The sequence below is a fragment of the Bufo bufo genome, chromosome 3 (assembly GCF_905171765.1).
Source record: "Bufo bufo chromosome 3, aBufBuf1.1, whole genome shotgun sequence".
Classification (NCBI taxonomy): Eukaryota; Metazoa; Chordata; class Amphibia; order Anura; family Bufonidae; genus Bufo; species Bufo bufo.
Window position 1 is genome coordinate 640,205,047 of NC_053391.1, and position 22,386 is coordinate 640,227,432.

The 22,386-nt window shown below is 47.6% G+C and overlaps 1 protein-coding gene across 1 annotated transcript in view; it reads right to left on the minus strand.

Moving 5' to 3' along the window:
- Nucleotides 1–7,241: 7,241 nt before the first annotated feature.
- The window catches only part of TNFRSF19 (TNF receptor superfamily member 19), a 79,643-nt gene continuing 64,498 nt past the window's right edge, over nt 7,242–22,386 (minus strand). Inside the window, exons 6-10 of the mRNA XM_040426201.1 lie at nt 12,227–12,388; nt 11,602–11,721; nt 11,399–11,492; nt 9,681–10,018; nt 7,242–8,312 (exon numbers count right to left, since the gene is read on the minus strand). Coding sequence (XP_040282135.1) covers nt 9,697–10,018; nt 11,399–11,492; nt 11,602–11,721; nt 12,227–12,388 — 698 coding nt within the window. The 3' untranslated portion in view covers nt 7,242–8,312; nt 9,681–9,696. The remainder of the gene's footprint in view (nt 8,313–9,680; nt 10,019–11,398; nt 11,493–11,601; nt 11,722–12,226; nt 12,389–22,386) is intronic.

Here is a 22,386-nt window from a genome sequence, read left to right on the forward strand (position 1 = left end):
CGTCTTCTCTTTCGGTGATGTCATCGGCGCAGGCGCACTAAGGGAGTGCTGAGGAGACGAGCCTCCTCATCTCAGAGCGCCTGCGCCGAATGACCAGAGGCGCGCGATTTTTGAATTACTGACAGGGCCGGCCGGAGGAGGAGATCACGGCTGGCCCTGTCAATCAACACGGCGAGGGGGCGGTTTTCTGCTGCGGCTACCAGCAAGTAGACGCCCTACTTGCTGGTAGAGCCCTCATTTACATATTATAAAAGTTCGTTTTATAAAGAATCGGCCGCATGAAAGTAAGTAAGACTATTATATTCTCCTATATCGCGCTATGAGGAATCTAACTATCCAAAAAAAAAAAAAAGAGTTTTGTGGGGTGACAGAAACCCTTTAACTCTATCAACACTGAATCAAGAGAAATCAAGGAGGCAGTAAGATTCCTCCACACTCAACCAGTCTCCTAGATCCTGACATCAGTCACCTGAGGGACCGTGACAGTAAGCCCCCCCCCCCTTCTACGGGTGACCTCCGGGCACCCAGGACCGACCTGATCAGGATGGGCTCTGTGAAAGGCCTTCACCAGACGATTCGCATTAACATCGGCCGCTGGAACCCACATCCTTTCCTCTGGTCCGTAACCCCTCCAGTGGACGAGATACTGGAGGGATCCACGGAGAACTCGGAGTCTACAATCCTGCTGATTTGAAATTCTAAATTACCGTCCACCATGACAGGAGCGGGAGGCAAGGAGGACGACTTATGAAATACATTATGAATTTTCAAAGCCTGAGGAAGTTCAAGACGGAAGGCTACAGGGTTAACAATGGCAGTGATCTTATATGGACCACTAAATCTTGGGCCCAACTTCCAAGAAGGTACCTTAAACTTAATGTTTCTTGTGGACAGCCACACAGAATCACCCACTCTCAGGTCCGGACCATTAATTTGTCCCGTCAGCCACACTCTTATACCTGTTGCCCATCTTTTTCAGGTTATTTAGAATTTTCCGCCAAATCAAAGGTAAAGAAGAGGAAAATCGTTCCTCCTCAGGAATACCGGAAGTTTGAGAACCAGAAAATGTGCCAAACTGCGGATGGAATCCATATGCCCCAAAAAACGGCGACTTATCAGTGGACTACGGTTATTAATGGCAAACTCAGCTAACGACAAGAATGAAGACCACTCCTCCTGGTTCTCTGAAACAAAACATCTCAAGTAAGTCTCCATATTCTGATTGGTGCGCTCCGTCTGTCTGTTTGACTGAGGATGAAAAGCCGAAGAAAAGGACAGTTGTACCCCCAGTCGAGTACAGAATGCTTTCCAGAATCTGGAAACAAACTGAGTCCCCCGATCAGACAACACATTGGAGGGAATGCCATGTAGTTTCACAATGTTATTGACAAACACCTGTGCAACAGTCTTGGCATTAGGTAGAGCAGGCAATGCTATAAAATGCGCCATGTTGCTAAACTGATCAACTACCACCAGGATCACGTTTTTTTCCGAAGAATTCGGTAAAACTGTGATAAAGTCCATGGACAAATGCGTCCAAGGTCTGGATGGGATGGGTAACGGAAGAAGAGATCCAGAAGGCCGAGTATGTCTCACCTTAGCACGAGCACAGGTACTAGAGGCAGACACAATCCTCAACAAACTTACGCAGCCCCGGCCACCAAAATCTGAGCGAGATGAGATCGACAGTGGATCTACTCCCAGGGTGTCCAGCCAAGACAGTACAATGATGTTCCTCAAATACCTTGTGATGTAAATCTGAAGGAACAAACAATTTCCCTGGAGGACAAGAGTTAGAGGCCCAAGAGGATGCACCTAACACCTTAGCCTCAAGATCAGGATATAGGGCAGATATGACTATACCTTCAGACAAAATAGGACTAGGATCTTTAGAATCATCCCCCCCCTCCTCCCCGGAAAGCTGCGTGACAAAGCACTTGACATTCTTAACCCTAGGCGGTAGGTGACAATGAAGTTAAATCTGGTAAAAAAAAACAGCGACCATCTGGCATGCCTTGGATTCAGTCGTTTAGCCGACTCAAGGTAAACCAGATTTTTGTGATCAGTTATTACCGTAATAGGATGAATTGCTCCTTCCAACCAATGGTGCCATTCTTCAAAAGCCAACTTAATGGCCAGCAATTTCCTATTACCCACGTCATAATTTCTTTCAGCAGTCGAGAGTTTTTTATAGAAAAAAACACATGGGTGCCATTTACTAGGTGAAGGGTTATGTTTGCTTAACCATGGTAAGCCCAAAACCATCGGAGCAGGCAGACCCTCCAACACGTAACAGGAGATAGATTCCTGATGGAAATCACCCACTTTTAAATGGATGTCATTTACCACCTGCGACAGGCATTTTTGGGTAAGAGGTGCAGAATCAATTGCAAAGACAAATGCTTTTCTCTAGTGCACTAGTAGTCAATCCATGAATACGAACAAACTGTCCATCAATCAGGTTAACTCCAGCCCCACTGTCAATAAATACCTTGATTTCCACAGTTTTGGACTCTAGCGTCACCTCGGCAGACAGGAGAAATCGGAAATCGGGTACTACCAATAAATGACAAAAGTAAGTTTTCTTGCTCCCCACCCACACCACCAATAGTAATTTGGGGATTAAGCTTTTTTTTTTTGTTTACACCTTGACGCTAAATGTACGGACAAATTATCACGAAATGTCTGTTTTTTCCACAACAAAAACAGACTCCCTTCATATGACCAGAGCTCTTACTAGCAGTCCCAGGAGTGGCTCCTCACAAGGTGTAACAACAGGTGTCTCTTTACCATAAGTGTCAAAGGAAGCCGCCACCTTATTTGAAAGTACGTCCTGAGGGTGAGGACCTTTAGATCTCCCCCTCAAGCGTCTATCTAGATGTACAGCAAGGGACATAGTTGCTTCCAATGACGCAGGTTTTTTTCATGAAAGGCCAACGTGTCCTGCAGCTTCTCAGATAGACCCTAACAGAACTTGCTACGGAGAGCAGGATCATTCCACTCCGTATCCGTAGACCATCTCCTAAATTCAGAGCAATAGATTTCCACGGAGCGTTCTCCCTGCCGTAAACCACGTAACTTGGTCTCAGCCTGAGAGATCCGATCCGGGTCATCATAAATAAGACCCAAGGCTCTAAGAAATTCTACCGACTGGAGGAACGGTAACTCGGTCGGCAGTGAAAAAGCCCACGACTGGGCGTCATCTTCAAGCAAAGAAATGATCATACCTACATGTTGACACTCATCCCCAGAAGAGTATGGACGCAGCTAAAAGTACAACTTACACGATTCCCTGAACCAAATGAAATTGTCACTACCCCAAAAAAATCTGTCCGGGAGTGCAACCTTGGGTTCAGGGCACGCCTGGTACCCACCATCGGAACCAGCCGCCTGTCGTCTCTGAATCCGTCGCACAGAGGTCAGATACCTCCAATGACAGTCCCTGCAGCTGTTCGACCAGTGCAAACATAGGATCCATAGCTGCACTGACCTGAACGAAATGGCGGTTTTTATGGCGGTAGATAATGTCACGATCAGTGTGGGGGGAAAACTCCACACTGAACACAGGAGGGAAGGGGAACAGAAAATGGGCCTGGAAACTAGGGAAGAAACAGGACACCTCCTAAACAACCCTAATCAGGGCCCTAACTACCTATCAATATGAATAGACCTTGAAGGTAGGAATATTAATATGCAGGATACCTAGGCCCTAATTTCCCTATAAGGCCCTGGCATAAAGTTAGGACCAGAGACAACCCATTCCTCCCCAGATGGACGAATGGAAGTCTCTGTCTCAGGCCCAGATACAAACAGGGAATATAACAAACACAAACAAACGCGACACTTAACTTCTGTAGAGATGGAAGAGTAGGAACACCAGAGACGACCTCACATCAGCTCAGCCAAACCCAAATGAAGCTATCTACCGCATAGTCAAAAGGGTGGGGTCAGACTATAAAGGGCAGAAGTGATGACCACTGAGCAACAGCTGAGAAAAGGGAAGTGGTCATTAACCCTATCAACACTGAATCAAGAGAAATCAAGGAGGCAGCAAGATTCCTCCACGCTCAGCCAGTCTCCTACATCTCCTGACTTCAGTCACCTGAGGGGCCGTGACAAGGTCTCAGTGAGTAGTGCTGTCTTGACCTCTGACATTTTTCTCTGCCATGCATGGTCAGCCACAGCTTCATTCAACTCTTCATTGCATGACAGTACATAAAGCTCAGGACCTCTATTATATAGGACCCCATACATATTGGTCTATTGTGAACCGGGTGGGTTCAGACAATGGTCTAATGTGTATGGGACAGGTTCCAGGAGGGAGAAAAGGATCGGGGCAAACTGAATTTTTTCACCTAATTCTCCTAGCAGATAAGCCACTGCCAGAAGTATCTGGCAGCTACTTTCTATTCTCTCACCTTTGACAACACGTACATGCTAGGCCAAACTGAAAGTGTGTTTCTATCGGCGAGTCGGGAACAGAAGCTATTAACTTTGTATGGCCAACTTAAGTGGCCAGACATTTACCACCTATTCTGTGGGCCAGCTGAGCAGGCAATTATTGGGAACAAACCATTCTTTCCCGATAACTGCCCGCTGTCAGAATAGTTGAAAGCTGCATTGACATGCAACAATCACCTCTACTCTAGGGTACGCTGGACAACCTTCTGTCCAGGAATGATTTAGGGGTCAGCATCAATGATGCATTCGGCTGATGAACTAGCTTGTTCATCAGGTGATGGGCTTTGCCTGTACATGGGTCAATTATTGGGAACAGGTGTTCGTATCAACATTCATTCCCAATAATTGTCTAACGTAACAGGACCATGAGTGAGTTTTCCATCCAGAAGTGATGCGTGTAAATAACGCATAGCACCTGCACTGAATCCTGACCCATCCATTTCAATGGGTCTGTGTCTGTTTTGCGGACAAGGATAGGCATTGTTACAATGGATTTGCAAAAAATGGATGCAATACGATGTTACCAGTGGCGTATCTATCACGAGGCAAACAAGGCATTTGCCTAGGGCGGCGCTTGCCAATGGGGCGGCAAAATGCCTAGTTTGCCCCTTGTCCCATCCGTCTTATATGCCGGTATACTCAGAAGATCCGATGATATATTCTAACCCCCAGGAGTTCCCATGGTGACGGGGACACTTGCCTGGGGGTTAGAATATACCACCGGATCTGAGTTTTCACGATCTCAGTGAGTTCGTGAAAACTCAAATCTGATGGTATATTCTAACCCCCAAGCATTCCAATGGTGACAGGGACGCTTGCCTGGGGGATAGAATATACAGGGCCACGCCGCTCACTGGAGTACATTCATAAACTAATCAGTAACTTTAATCATTGCTGATCTCTTTACTTGGATACCTTACTCTGTCTTAGCTCCGGTAACAGCAGGCAGTGCAGGCGGCGCTCACTCACTGACGTCACGCGCCTGCTCCTCCCGCTAGGCGGCGCAGGCGCGTGACGTCAGTGAGTGAGCGCCGCCCGCCCGCACTGCCAGATGTTACCGGAGCTATGACAGAGTAAGGTATCCAAGTACTTTCACACTTGCGTTCAGAGCGGATCCGTCTGGTGTCTGCACAGACGGATCCGCTCCTATAATGCAGACGTTTAGATCCGTTCAGAACGGATCCGTCTGCATTATAGTTTAGAAAAAATTCTAAGTGTGAAAGTAGTTTAGACGGATCCGTCCAGACTTTACATTGAAAGTCAATGGGGGACGGATCCGTTTGAAAATTGAGCCATATTGTGTCATCTTCAAACGGATCCGTCCCCATTGACTTACATTGTAAGTCTGAACGGATCCGTTTGCCTCCGCACGCACGCAGCGTTCGGGTGTCCGCTTGCTGAGCGGAGCGGAGGCTGAATGCTGCCAGACTGATGCATTCTGAGCGGATCCGCATCCACTCAGAATGCATTGGGGCAGTACGGATGCGTTCGGGGCCGCTTGTGAGACCCTTCAAACGGAGCTCACAAGCGGAGCCCCGAACGCTAGTGTGAAAGTAGCCTAAAGAGATCAGCAATGATTAAAGTTAAAGTTACTGATTAGTTTATAAATGTACTCCTGTGAGCGTCGGGAAGGGGGATCTGTGGATGTTACTGTTTAGGGGAGGAGATTTGTGGCTGGCACTGTTTAGGGGAGGGGGGATCTGTGGATGGCACTGTTTAGGGGAGGGGGATCTGTGGATAGCACTGTTTAGGGGAGGGGATCTGTGGATGGCACATAGGAAGGGGTGGGGTTTAGAGAGAAAGGGGTTTGGCCTTGACAGGAAGGGGTGGGTCAAATTTATATTAGGGGGGTGCCCGAGTTTAGTCTCGCCTAGGGCACCACAAAACTAAGATACACCACTGGATGTTACACTGACGTCATCTGTATTTTTTGCGGATCTGTGTTTTGCAGACCGAAAAATACATACGTATACATACGTTGTGTGTATGAGCCCTAAAGGATATCATATTACTAGATGCTTCTCTCATGCCGGCACCCATGCAAACATTTTACTTAATAACCAAAGTTTTGTAGGTTCAGAGGTCAACTATACCTAGAAAGAATTGTGAGTTTACCAAATCCTCAGTGTGAATACGTTACTGTGAAAAGGATCAAGTGTTTAAGATACATTTCAAGTGCCTGTTGGTTGGATGTCACAGATACCACAGATAATCCTCGGCTTTCTTTGCAGGGATATTAAGTTCACACAGCCTCAGTGTTTACATGTTGTAGTGGAGCAGACAAAACCGCATAAACGGTACTCCACATCGGAGGAACCTGTACACCCAGGGAATGTGAGGCCTAACAGCACGTCAAACTTATACCCATAAAATTATATTACAGGATGACTTGGGTCAAGACATTTAGAGAGAGTAAAGAAGAGAGGTTCATAAGAGGACATTTTGGAAACTAGTCCAAGGTGGATAGTATTGGACTTGTCTTGTGTTAGAGCCATCTTTTCTGTCCCTTATACTGTATACATGGCCCTACACATGAGATGATAGCTAACTCCCCCATACGCATGCATTTGTTGAGAATAGGAGAGGGGAGAAAGCTGCTGTCAGACTCATCAGGCAGATGACTTATTTTTCCAAGAACATAAGAATCGGGCATCTTGACATCCAACATGCTTAACCCTTCTCTACCTCGACATCTGCTGTTGGAAGAGAGGTGGGAGGCCCCTATACATGTTACATGGTCAACCGATCCTACTAAACACACAGCTAAAGTGTATGGCCAGCTTTTTATTATGATTATCAGATATACTGTACTAGTTACTGGTCCCCTATAAAAGTCCATCTTGGCCTTATCAGACCAAGCAGAAATAGTGGAACAGGTGCTACTAAGCTCAGTGGATAACCCTTGTAGAGACACCACAAACGTCATTTAAAAAAATCAGCTACAAATTTAAATAACAATAGTCTAGAAAACATTTTAAGCAAAAGCAAGAATTCTTAAAAAAAAGACCTATCATACAATAAAAGGCTTCATATAAATGTACATACGTCACAGAAATAGTGCTTATAGAAAATACACGTGGCGGTGTCTCAAAAATGTCATTAACATGCGTTCATATAGACATTCCCCAGCATAAAAGGGTTAATAAGGGTCCAGCATAAGTGCATTACATCTAGAAAAGTCAATGTAGGTGACCATGGCTCTGATGTTCCAGGAAACCAATCCAACTATTTAGGGAGGCAGTCAATGTATTCAGCAGATAAGAAAGAGTTGTAATGTGCAGACCTCATACAATACTCATTTAACTGCACCGTGCAAGCCCATAGAAAATAATGGGAACCGTGCTTTAAATATTTTTGCAGTCCAAAGATGAACTGTACAATTTAATGAAGGTCACCACATAAATAATGTCACCACGAAAAATCACATTTACATTCTGCTTCACAATTAAGTCCCACACTTGTCTTCTCCATTCAGCTTTATCCAGTAGTTGCTTTTTGATTAAGAAATTTCCTCGCATATCTCCATTGGATCAATGTGCTAAAAAAATTCCTTCCCAGGAAACACACATCCTCAGGTCCATAATGATCTCTTAAGATGTCTTAAAGTGTGAGCAACTGATCATACATCAAGCGGATTCGTACAAAACATGGAGGCTCGTTCTATAAACCTTGTAGGAAATCAAGGCGCAGATCTCCAAGTGTCAAATGAAGAAATCGAACTCCAGGTGGCGTTGCTGGTGGTAGGTCTAGACGAAGATCTCTAGAAGATGGTTCCAACATATCTTCTGGTCTGGTGATCTAGACATAGACCTCTAAATGATGGATCTTGAAGTAGATATCACTCAGCATTCCTGAAAAACAAAATCAATAAAATTATTATTACTTTGTGATGAAAAAAAATGGAACAAAGGTAACAACAAAGAAATGTTAATAGGCAATAATATCTATATACCAGACAAAGGATTAAACACACCAGGGGCAGTATTTACATAAGATCTCGTTAAGCATGCCCATAGTGGTAGTGTTTCTTTGTCTCAAACTAAATCTGGATTTACACGGGACAATTCTACAACCGATTGATGGGAAGGAGGCATTCCTTCCCAACAGACGGCTGCTCGCTCAATGAAGCAGACTGTGGCATTTACATGCAATGATCTCCGTCACTGTATGAAGACGAGGGATCGCTATTGCAATCCCTCATCCAGAATCATGGTTTCTGGGCAGCAGATTGCTGTTTAGACCACACGATCTGTTGCCCAGAAACTATGATTGGTGGTGCCTGCATGAACGACAGGTTCACACGATGAACGAGTGTTTCGCTCATTCATCAGGTGATCAGTGGCACATTTACACGGGCAGATTGCCTAATCTGGATGGTTATTAGCTCGTGTAAATACAGCTTAAACCCATATTGGAGGTATAGGTCAGAGGAATCTCCCAGTATATACCTCAGATGAAAGGCTCCTGCATACTATGTTTTTCTTTACTGTACACTTTTGTATGGAACCGTGTACTGTACTACACTAGTGCCTGGCATATGCCAATAGAAAGCTCTTTTCGCCTCCAATAAGTGAATAAAGCCCTATAGAAACGTTTGGCATATCTACCGTGAGCTTTTACCAGCATATACTCCAAATGTGATGTGAAAATAGCCTTATCATGGTTTCTTAATGCCATTTGTACAGGTGCAGTACAGGGTTTTAATGTGTTTTGCCTGTAAACATGAAGGCCCCCCCCCCCCCCCAAAAAAAAAAAACACATTGCAAAACTGCACTAATTTACAGTAAAGTGTGGTTCTTGGCCGTGAAGCGCACTACCAATATCTACAAAGGCACCCTAAAGGTCCTTTTATATGGATCGATAATCAGGCCAATTATCGGGGTAAGCATTTGTAGAAACGCTCGTTCTCGTTTCTGGGGCCTGTGTAAAAGATGCCAACGATCACCTGATGAACGAGCAAACCCTCCAAAAAAAAATCTAACCAAAAATGATAATTTCTGTGCAGCAGATCGTAATATCTAAACAGCAATCTGCTGTCCAAGAACAAGATATTCTCTAGGGACATGTGATCGCTGTAGGGATAAATTGAGGTGATTGCTGCATGTAAACGGAGCCCTCATCTGCGCGGACGATCAGGTAATTATTGGAAACGTTTAGTTTGTTGCCGATAATTGCCTGATACATTGGTCGACTGGATCACACTGATTACGCCACTTCACCTGATTCTCATCTTGGTCACAAGTGCTCTTCCTCAGGCTGGTTTCCCTCAGCACCTTGACAAGCATCCAGCTCGAATAAATGAAGATGTTTTGAAGACTCCGTCTCTGCACTGATACTCGGCACACTATTTGTGTGTAAAATACTTGGCTCCTCTGTATCTTTGTTCAAAGTGTCTGCATCTCCTCCTATTAGCTCCGGATATGGCTCACAGACAGGAGTGCTATCACTGCCAGGAGTTGTTTGCATAAGAGGCCAAGTTTCTGCAAGCTCTCTGCAGGCCGAGTGTGATGTGGGTCCAAAATATGCCGGAATCATGTCCGGTGCAGAATCCACGTTCCTGAAAAAGCAGCAGTTATTAGAAATGTCCCTAAATGATTCTAAAAATTACCTTGCACAAATCAGTCACATAGCCCACACAGTGCTCATGGATTCTCAGTTTACAGCCAAAAATAAAGTCACAGAAAATACAAGACAATAATCTGGTTGAGTGTATTACACCTAGGGGCTCTGCTCTCTCTGCAACTGCTGCGCCCTGTGCACTTTGACAGGACCAGGTGTGATGATTTTTTTTTTTTAATCAAATCTTTTTTTATTGACAAGAATAATGTTACAAATTCACATTGGGTATATAAGGTCATATTAAATAAACCTATTTGATACAATCCACTTTGTTCTTTCTAGTCATTTTATAGATAAGTAAACATATGAAAACCTACCCTTAACCCCCCCCAGTATTCCCTACCCCCCTCTCTTACCCTTACTCACTCCGGCAATGGTTCGTCTCTTTACCCTATACTCTTAGATCACAAGGTGGATATGAGACATCCAGTTACTCCATAGCTTGTCAAACTTATGTGGGCTGGCACAGCAGTTGCAGAGACAGCAGAGCCTCTTGGTGTAACAACAACACCCCCGTTGCTTCTAGAGGCTGATTTGCATATATTAAAACATCATCTTTCTCAGCAATGCGGGCAGATATGAACATGGGACCAACACCAATGTCTTCAGCTGCCAAGTGCACATAGAACAGGTCAGCCGCTTTCATAGGTACAAATCTGCTGACAGAAGCCCTTTAAGAACCGTGCAAACTTTGACCATGTGGATCTGAACATTTTTTTTTTTTTTCTATTTGCATTCCAGCAGTCATAAGTTTTTTATTTTATTTTATTTTAACTGATGATATAAATATATAGTGCAGGTTGTTAATAAAATGTGTATATATTATTTTATGTTTTGGGACATAAAATAAATAAAGTTTATTCATTTTAAGAAATGCATACATTTTTGAACTTGACTTTTTATATTCACTTTGTTTTTTTTTTGTTTTTTTATCCCATAGGGGGATTTTTATTTTTAACCAGAATATAGTGGCATAGATCTATAAGATAATACACTGGCCTGTGTACTAACAATATATAGGCAGTTCATGCATGCCGAAGTATGCCCTAGCAAAGGGAGATATGGTCAGACATCAGTGAGGTCCTTTACCAGACCTTGAGTTGCCTGCACATAGTAAGTATAGGCCTTGATTGTGATTGGCATCCAAATGATGTAACTGCGGTATCTCCTCTGATGAGAAGGGCTATGTATTACAGTGTTGCCCTGATCCTCATCATATAAACTTGATGCGGCAACTGCTTTGTGCTCATGACGAGCGCACTCATCAAGTGTCCTAGAAGGGTTGAAGATGAATATGAGTAAAAGAAATCTCACTTACCCATCGTACAATGTGCTGTGTGATGGGAATATAGAACCAGGCTCAATGCTGTACGTCTCTTCACAACACAATGATGGAATCAAGTGAACGGGGCCTAAGGGGGAAACATATATGGATGACCACTGAAGTAACAGAGCCTAAATGACAGTATCTGCAGCTCTTTATCAAGTGTCTCAGGTCTTAGCGTGTGAATTATTACTTACCACAAGCCTGTGGAGGTTCTTGCTGACAGCGGCAGTATGTCCTATGGTCAGTGACCTGTGGTCTGTCGAAGCACAAGAGCTCTGATCCAGAGTACTGAACTTCTTGAGATCGGCTAGACCCTTTATAATATAGAAAGGAAGATGTTAAACCCAAAGGCAGTAAGGGAAAGGAGGAAGTAAGGAGGGAAAAAGGGAAGTAAAGAGGGAAAGGAAAAGAGGAAGTAATGAGGGAGGGGAAGAGTAAAGGGAACAGAGGGATGGGGAAGAAGGAGGGAGGAGAAGCAAGGAAAGGAGGGAGTAAGGAAGGAATGGAAAGGAAGGAGGAGGAGGGATGGAAATGATGAAGTAAGAAAGGAAGAGAAAAGGAGGGGGGGAGGGAAGGCAAGGATTGAGGAGAAGGAAGGGAAAGAGGGGTATAAAGGAGTAAAGAAGTTAGTGAAAAGAGGGAGTAAGGAAGTGAAAGGAGGGAGTAAGGAAGTTAGGTAATCACTGCATGAAATAGCTGCGGTCTCCTCTACTAACGAGCAGGCGATTGTCAGGAAGGAACGCTTTGCGTCCTGACAATCGCCTGCTAATCTGCAGGTCCAATACAGCCTTAAGGCAGAAACTAAACTTTCATGCTTACAATTTGGCTTCTTTTCCATGAACTGGCGCTTGCAGTAGATAACAGAGAGGATAAGCAGAGCTAAGAGCACTGTGGACAAGGCACTGCATATAACAGCAGCCAGAGCCGTATCCCGGGGACTTGATGCTGTAGCTGTAATCTTCACAAGGTTTACTTTGCTGCCTGAAAAGAAATAGAAATAGTTGCAGATGAAGAAAAATGTAAACGTGACAACTTTTTGAAAGAGGTGGGTAAATTTTCTGATGTTCCATATGCTTTCCATTTTTCTTTTGTTACTGACTTAACGGGGTTCTCACTTGGTCCAAATTTTTGGTGGCCAAACCTTTCCAAGCCCCCGTGATCCAGCGCTTCTGCTCCATCGGCTGCAGCTTCGACATAGTGTTTTGACTGGAGTACTGACATGCCTATATACCACAAGTGATCGCTGCAGCCAATCACTGGCCTCAGCGGTGTATGGCACAAGACCGCTGAGGCCAGTGACTGGCTGCACCATACAGTATATGGGCATACCACATGGTTTTCACTCCCAACAACACCGCAATGCAGTGTGTGAACATGGTGTTAGCATGAAGTGGTACTACCATTACTTCACATTGAACAGATTATGTGACCTTTAACACAGTACTGTTGGAAAAATGTTTCTCATTTCCCAATTTTGTAAAAGGTTTGTCAGAAATCACAATATGACTGCCATATGTGAATACAGCCTGAAGCAAATCTGCTGTTCTTGTGATAATTTACAGAAGGCATTTAAGAATACTGCATTGAATTATTCTGTGCCACTGTAACTCTCGGTGGGGACTCCTTGCAGGGATGCCAGCTGGTGTAGGAGGTCCTACAGGCAATGCACCCTGAGAAAAAGCTACAGACAGTTTTCTTCCTTCTGCGGAGACCCAAGAAGGTATACACGTGTATATAGAGTATGCAAAATGTCCTAAGGCCAATAGGTACAATGGTATACAGAGTATAACTGCTGATAAGTATACATGTGTGTCTTCATCAATCTATCTGAATTAACAATAAACCAGCAGAAGGACAGATCTGAAGATGCCAGATTATTGGAATTTTACAATAATGTATATTAATTAAAAACACACATTTATCTTAAAGGAGGTGTCCACGTTCAGGGACCCCCACGTCAGTGAACTAGCGGAGGGAAGCATACTTACCTCACCCCCCCCCCCCCCCCCCCCCCCCGCTGGGTTCCAGCTCCTTCGGTACCCCGCTGTCACTGACACATGTGTCAACATCTGGTTTGACAGGGGTCACATATGTTGCTGCACCCAATGACTGGTTGCAGCAGTGACATGTTCCCCAAACATCACATAACCCATTGACGTGAAGAGTTGCAGGCAGTCATTGGCTGCAGGGGAGTAGGTGACCCCTATCAAACCGGATGCTGACACATGGCATTGCAGCAGGGGACCAAAGGAGCCAGGATCCAACGGTGGGGAGCAGGTGGGCAGGTAAGTATGCTTCCTTCTCTAGGCCTGACTAGGTGGAGGAGGACTAAGGCTGAAAGGTACCCTAATACAGACAGCAACTTTAATGAAAACCTATTTTCTTAGTCATGCGGTTGTCCACATGCATGCGGCTTACCTTCCTACTGACATTGAGAGGTTCTGTTCACCACATAACAAGGAGCAATGGTGAGACCCAACCGGTATCATGTGGAATCAAACACATATTTTAAGCTATGGCAAATATCCAAAGAGCTTATGGTCAAACCGCAGTTGTCAAAACGTTCTCCACTAGCCAAGCACAAAAATACTCGTCTGCGCCACCACAAAGCGCCAGCTTCTCCACATTCCCATACACGTTTCCATTCTTATCTTCCAAACCTCTGAAATAGCTGAGTGACCAGAACAAATTCATCCCACGTCAGTAGACGGCGCGCCGCGGAGTATGATTTGGAGATATGAAGCAGAAATGAGCTTTGAAGCCAGCCACAATCATCAAAGCCAGGAGCAATCATAGGAAAGCGGCTCGACTACAGTGGAAGATTGTGTTTCTCTACATAAACTCATTTATCAGGCGCTTCTGACGGTTTTTCCACATGAATTATTTCCTAAATTGACTTAGCTTTGGTTCAGTTATAAGCAGAACGTGGTTATTTGCCTCACCTACTCTACAAAAGACCTCACAAAGGAGTCACACTAGAAAGGTACAGTCATGGCGCCAAACCTCCTGCTGTAGACCGTGCAGTATAAATAAGGCAACAGTAGTGTGGTGGCTGAAGGCACTGGGAGAGCAAGACTCTCTGCTGCAGGCATACAGCCGCGGCCTGCAGTTGGTGACTGCATCAAACGTGTTTGTAATCAACTTTGCTCAAATTGCATCGATTGTCTCTTTACCATGCTTTACACTGGAGCATAAAAAAAAACTAAGAACAGCAAGCTAATTCATGGAGAAAGGATTATCATGCCAAAAAGGAAAGGAAATATAACCTACCAGTGAGAAAAGGAACCAGATACACCGAGGCTTTAAAAGGGATTGTCTCACATAATGTAGACACCCCTTGTCCCTATGCCTAGACCATCATAAAGGACCTACACCCCTTTATCAGCTAAAACGGTGGCACACTTTATGAGACCGGCCTCCAGTTCTGGCAACTTGAGTCGTCCTTGTAATTCTCTTTTGGTCCTGCAGTGGGTTCCCAGGAGCGGGACTACTGCACTATAAATTTTACAATAGAGTAATATTAATAAATAAATAAAAAACACAAAAAACTAACAATTGGCTCTGAAGAATTCTATCTTTTTCAATGATGTAAGAAGCAGAAATTTGATCAATGTGGTGGGCAAGGGCATGGCATGGCATAAAGCAATATCTTCCCCCGAACCATCCGAGTGCCTAGTGGTTGTTGTACCCTCTTTATCCCCAGCAGTTACACCACTGATGGAGGGGTTTGTGGATTCGAGATCTTTCACCACCAAGAAGTTTCGCTGGGACATCGCACCCGGTATGCCCTCGACACTGAGCCACCATTCTTTGGTGTAATCGGAGCCAGCAATGGATATTCTGAATAGGACATACAATCATCTCCAGGAACTTAACAACTTAGTGAAGTATGGGCTTATGTCTTCAATGTGCTAAAGGTTGAGATGTGTTTATAGAATCTACTGAGTGAATGGTTGTAATTCTTTGCGTCATGTAAGCAGAACATCAAGTGTCCTATTCTAAGTTGGTCTCTTCTCTCATCGTTGTGTCAACATTCAGACACTGCAATCAATCAAGACCACGGCAGGCAATCCTAAGAACTGGTCTGGTGGCTTCTCAAGTTTGTGCCATATACAAGTGTCTTTTCCGTTCTTCAGAAAATTAGGTTGCCTGCATATTGCTGTATCATATCATGGTAATCTCAATGACCATCAAAAGCTCAATATCTTAAGAGGTAGGCCGAATGCACACGGATCGTGTTCCGCGGCCGAGAGCGGTCCGTGGTATGCCGAGCTGGATTCTTGTTCAGAGCAGGAGCGCACGGCGTCATTGGTTGCTATGACGCCGTGCGCTTCATGCCACCGCTGCACTACAGTAATACTTTCGTATGATCTATACAAGTGTATTACTGTACAGCAGCGGCGGCATGAAGCGCACGGCGTCATAGCAACCAATGACGCCGTGCGCTCCTACTCTGAACAGGAATCCAGCCCGGCATACCACGTACCGCTCTCGGCCGCGGAACACGGCCGTGTGCATTCGGCCGTATGCTGAAGATCTCCAGTGCTAAAAATCTTTGACCAGGGGAAAAAAAAGGTTTAAAGGGAACCTGTCATCAACTTTATGCTGACCGTACTGAGGGCAGTATAAAGTAGTGACAGAAATGCTGATTTCAGCGGTGTGTCACACACATCAGCTAAAGGTAAGTGGTTGCCAAGAACCAGGATCATAATCATTGCAGCCCAGGCCTTGAAAAGAGTCAAATCTACCTGAGAAGACTCATGGTTATTCATCAACTCCTGCTCTCCCTGCCCATCTGCTGCTGATTGGCAGTTCTCTCCTAGGGAGAAAACTAGGTAGAAGACTGTCAATCATCAGCAGGTGGGAAAAGAGAGCAAGAATTCATGAATAACCATGACTCTTCTCAGGTAAATTTGACTCTTTTCAAGGCCTGGGCTGCAATGATTATGATGCTGGTTCTTGGCAACCACTTACTTTTAGCTGATGTGTGACACACCGCTAAAAAAGGAGATTTTTTGTGAAACTCACCTGTAAAATCTTTTTCTCGTCTTTTCCATTGGGGGACACAGACCATGGGTATAGCCTAGGTCATTACTAGGATGAGACACTATGCAAATAGAAAAAGAAAGCTCCTCCTCCCTGGGCTATACCCCCATGTTCCACCGGGAGGACCCCAGTGCGTGCAAAAGCAGTAGGAGAAGGAGACCAAAGCCATAGAGACCAGAACAACGGAATACCTCCATCGGACCGAAAACCTTAAGGACCCGAAGAACTAAACCAACCCTTCCTACAACAGGTAAGAATGGGAGGGAGCTGTGTCCCCCAATGGAAAAGACGAGAAAAAGATCTTACAGGTGAGTTTCACAAAAAAAAAAAAATCTCCTTTTCTCGCACATTCCATTGGGGGACACAGACCATGGGACGTCCTAGAGCAGTCCATGGGGTGGGAAAAACCGGCACCTCCAGGAGAAAACGCCCAGGGGTCAAACAGGAACCACCGCCTGCAATACCTTGCGCCCCAGGACAGCATCAGCCGATGCCAAAGTGTGCAACTGGTAAAACTTTGTAAAGGTATGCAAGGAAGACCAGGTGGCCGCCTTACAAAGTTGAGATGCCAAGGCGCGATTACGCCTAGCCCAGGAGGCCGCCCTGGTGGAGTACGCGGTAACCCCGGCTGGGGGAACCCTGCCACGGGCACGATAAGCCGTGGTAATAGACGACTGAATCCATCGGGCTACCGAGACCTTGGAAGCCGCCAGACCTTTACGAGGCCCTTCCGGAATCACGAAAAGGGAATCCGTACGGCGGAAAGAGGCAGTCACCGACAGGTACACACGCAGAGCCCGGACAACGTCCAGGGAATGGAGAGCGTGCTCCTTGCGGTTCGCCGGAGATGGACAAAAAGAGGGCAGGACTATATCTTCATTAAGGTGGAAGGCGGAGACCACCTTGGGCAAAAATGAAGGGACCGGGCGCAGCACCGCCTTATCCTGATGGAAGACCAAAAAGGGCTCCCTACAGGAAAGTGCGGCCAGCTCCAATACCCTCCTGATCGAGGTGATAGCCACCAAAAAGACCACCTTCCAGGTGAGAAGATTCAAAGAAACCTCCCTCAAAGGTTCAAAGGGAGCCGCCTGGAGGGAAGACAGAACCAAGTTTAAGTCCCAGGGTGGCAGGGGAGGAACATACGGAGGGACCGAATGCGCCACCCCTTGTAGGAAGGTCCTCACTGGACCGAGCAGAGCAAGGGATCGCTGAAAGAAAATGGCCAGAGCAGAGGCCGGAGCTCAACGACATTCCCATCTCAAGACCTGACTGGAGAAAGGAGAGGACCACAGGAACCGAGAAACGAAGGGGAAAAAACGCCCAGTTTCTCACAAAAGGCAAGAAAGGCCTTCCAGGTACGATAGTATATCCGGGATGAAACTGGTTTTCTGGCCTTGATCATGGTCTTCACCACAGAGTCCGAGAAGCCCCTCTTCTTCAGGATGGCGGTCTCAACAGCCACGCCGTTAAACGCAGTGACCGTAAATTCTGGTGGAAGAGCAGTCCTTGAGACAGTAGGTCCTCCCTGAGAGGAAGAGGCCACGGCACGTCTGCCAGCATCCGAGTGACGTCCGAGAACCAGGCGCGGCGCGGCCAATCAGGGGCGATGAGAATGGTCGGAATCCCTTCCAACGTGATCTTGCGAAGGACCTTCGGTAGTAGAGGCAGAGGTGGAAAGACAAAGGAGAGGGAAGCCTCGCCACGGAGACACCAGCGCGTCCACCCCGTACGCCTCCGGGTCGTGAGCACGGGCCAGAAACGTGGGAACCTTGTTGTTGATCCTTGACGCCATCAGGTCGACATCCGGGCGGCCCCACCGGCGACAAATGTCCTCGAAAACTTCTGGATTTAAGGAACACTCTCCTGGATCCACCGTGTTGCGGCTGAGAAAGTCCGCCTTCCAATTGTCGATCCCCGGGATGTACACTGCCGACAGTACTGGAACATGAGTCTCCACTGGAGGATCCTCTCCGCCTCCTGCATCACCGTACGGCTGCGGGTCCCGCCCTGGTGGTTGACGTAAGCCACGGAAGTGGCATTGTCCGACTGGACCCTTACCGGGAGACCTGCCAGGAGATGAGTCCAGTGAGAAAGGGAGAGGAAAATTGCTCTGAGCTCCAGCACGTTGATCGGAAGGCGGGCCTCCGCCGCCAACCAAAGCCCCTGCACCGTCCGGGTCTGTAGAACACCACCCCAACCTAGGAGGCTGGCATCGGTGGTGACGACTGTCCAGGAGATAGGAAGAAAGGACCTCCCTGAAATCAAGTTTTGGGGGAAAAGCCACCACAAGAGGTCCGCCCGAACCAGAGGAGGCAGACGGACTCGAGAGGCCAGAACGTGCGACGTCCTGTCCCAAAAGGACAGAATCGCCCGCTGTAGAGGCCGAGTGTGAAACTGGGCAAAGGGGACGGCCTCGAAGGAGGCCACCATCAGCCCCAGAACCCTCATGCACTCCCGGAAGGAGAGTCGTCGAGAGCGCAGTAGGAGAGATACCGTCTCCTGAATTCGAGAGGACTTGGAACTCGGCAGGAATATCCGAGCTGCCGTGGTGTCCAGAACCATCCCTAGGAAGGTCAACCTCTGTGAGGGGAGAAGAGATGACTTTTGGACATTGATCAGCCAGCCAGCCAAACTGCTCCAGAGTCTGAACAGTGATCCGGACGCTGTCCCTGGCCAGGGGAAGGGAGGAAGCCTTTATCAGTATGTCGTCCAGGTAGGGCAACAGAGATATGCCCCTGGTACGGAGAAGCGCCAAGATCTTCGTGAATACCTGAGGGGCCGTAGCCAGCCCAAAGGGCAGGGCGACAAACTGGTAATGCTGCCCGCCGACAGCGAAGCGCAGAAACCTGTGGTGAGATTCTGCTATAGGGACATGCAAATAGGCGTCTTGTATGTCCACCGACGCGAGGAATTCCCCTGGAAGAAGAGAAGCAATAACGGATCGGAGGGACTCTATCCGGAACCTCCGGACCCGCAGAGACCTGTTTAACAGCTTCAGATCTAGAACAGGACGCACCGATCCCTCTTTCTTTGGTACCACGAATAGGTTGGAGTAGAAACCTGCGCCTTGCTCCTCCAAGGGGAGTGGGATAATCACTCCCCTGTCCAAAAGGGAAGAGAGACCACCTGCAAAAGAGCCGAAGCCCGGACCGGATCCCCCGGAACCCGAGAAGAGAAGAAACGCTCCGGAGGCCTGGAAGCGAATTCTATTTTGTAACCAGATGTTACAATTTCCAGGCCCCAGGCATCCTGAATATGATCTCTCCAAACCTGTTGAAAGGAGAGCAATCGGCCCCCCACCGTAAGAGGTGTGGGCGCCCCTTCAGGCGGAAGACTGCTTGGGAGCAGCAGGGCGGGCTGACTGTGGCCGCGGGCGCCAGGAAGGCTGGGGCTTAAAGGCAGGTTTCTTACGGGAGTCCTGAGAGCCACCCGGGAAGGGGGCCGCCGCAGATCTGGAAGAGGAGAAGCGACGAAAGGACTGGTTCCTAGAACCGGAGGACCGACCTCCAAAAGGTGCGCTTGGATCTAGATTGGGGCAGGTTGGTACTCTTGCCCCCCGTCGCGTCCGAGATGATCTCGTCCAGCTTAGCACCAAAAAGCCTGGAACCCAAAAAGGGGAGGTTAGTGAGGGAACGCTTAGAAGAAGAGTCAGCGTCCCAAACCTTCAACCAGACTTCTCTACGTTGTGTGACCGAAAGGGCCGAGATACGCGCAAAGAGAATGCTAACATCAAAGGAAGCTTTGCAGAGAAACTTTGTCGCCTGCGACATCTGGAGGACAAAATTCAAGGTGTCCGCAGAGGCATCCTGCTCCGCCAGGTCCTGATGGTGGCGCTGCAACCATACGGAAAGCGCTCTGAATACCCAGGCTGAGGCGAAAGCGGGCCGCAGGCTAGTGCCTGCCAGAGTGAAGATGGCTTTGGACAGAGAATCCAAACGCCTGTCCACTGCATCCCGTAAAGACGAACCGTCCAAGACAGAAATGGCCGTATTCTTAGCTAATCTGGCCACCGGCGGGTCAACCTTAGGAGGAGAAGAGCACTGCTGCACATTTTCTGCAAGAAATGGATAAAGAGTATCCATACGTTTCGTAGCAGAAAAACGATGATTCGGGCGGTCCCAGGCCTTAGAGAGGACCTTGTCGAACTCGCCATGTATGGGGAATACCACCGTTTGAAGTTTCCTCGAGTGGAAAAGAGGGAATTCCTGGCTACCAGCGGAAGGAGATTCCCCCTAGATATCGAAAGTATCCCGGACCGCTGCCACCAAAGTGGACAGCTTGGGCGAGGGCTCCAGCTCTGTGTCCTCGTCAGAACTGGATCTCTCCCCTTCCGATCTATGATCTCTGCAAAGAGGGGAAGTGTCTGAACGGGCCTCTAGGCGAGGAGGGGAAGCAGAATCATCCGAGGAAGGATGCTGCTGTGTACGCTGCCTCTTAGTGGTTGAGCGTCCTCTGTGGGAAGCACTGGGAAGCGGTATGGTGGTAGCCGCAGGATCCGTAGACGCCATGCGTTCCATGAAGGCCATGGCGGCAAGAGAGACTTGGGCTAAGTCAGCGGCCGCCCTAGAAATGGCAGAGGCCCAAGCGGGTTCCGCAGGCTCAGACAGGGCGGAGGGAGGACTGGGCTGAGTAAGAGGGGGAGGAGAGGATGATCCTGTCCAAAGGCAAGAGTCACAGGACCCAGAGACCGAAAGTGGCAAGCCGCAAACTTTACATAGCCCCAGTGGGGCCAGAGGGGCCGACTTGGATTTTTGTGAGGCCCCAGGTTTTGGCATGATGGCGGTAATCCTGCAATGGAAGGGGCGAGGGTCTCCTACCGTTCCTGCAGCACGCCACGGGGACAGAGTGGAGCCAGGAGCAGCCTAGAGCGCTGAGCCGGAAGAAGCAGAAGATAGAGCGCCGCCCACAAATCGCGTCAGGAGGCGCGAAACCCGCGCGCGGGAAATATGAAAATAAGAAGACGCGGCTGCCGGAAGGGTAGGAGGGTCCGCCCCCTAGACACCGCCGAGGGAAGCTGGGAGTTGCCGCTTATGTAGCAATGACCCAGACAGGTATCCTCTCCCCCTTCAAACCCCCCACCAAGCGGCCCTAGCATCACACCGGGAGACAGGGGAGGCAGTGTACTTATCTGCGTCCCGTAGTCTTCGCCCTCAAATCCACACCAGCGGAGGTCACCTCTCAGTCAGCTGGCACAAGGAGTGGCAGTGATCTGGAGGAGGGCAGGAAGGTGACCCCGAATCTGGTAGGCCGCCGGAGCTGCAGATCGAGCCCGGTTCCACTTAACTTCTGGGGGAGGGTGGGAGGTAGCTGGGGACGTCAATTCGACCCCAACGCTTGCTCCACCAAGAGACCAGGGAAGCAGAATTGCGACCCTGCGTCCACTGCAGAAAAATAAACGGGAGTAGAGAGACTGTCATCCTCCTTATCCGACACTAAGCAAGAACTGGGGTCCTCCCGGTGGAACATGGGGGTATAGACCTGGGAGGAGGAGCTTTCTTTTTCTATTTGCATAGTGTCCCCTCCTAGTAATGACCTAGGCTATACCCATGGAATGTGCGAGAAATCAGCATTTCTGTCACTACTTTATACTGCCCTCAGTACGGTCAGCATAAAGTTAATGATAGATTCCCTTTAAATGCTGTGCAAAGAACTGTGCCTAACTGGTGTGGGTAGACCAGTACCAGTGCACTTTTCTGACATGCGATTAGGATATGTCAGAAGTAGTGCTGAGCGAGCATGCTCGGCTGAACACCAGTTCGGCTCGAGCATCACGATGCTCGGCTGAATACCTCGTGTGCTCGAGCGCAATGCTCGAGTTAGTGTATTTAAATCCAATTTAGCCTCTATTTCTGAAAAGTTTATGCCGGGATTTGAACTCACAACTTTCTACATTAGAGGCAAGGACATTAACCACTCAGCTATAAAGCTGAATG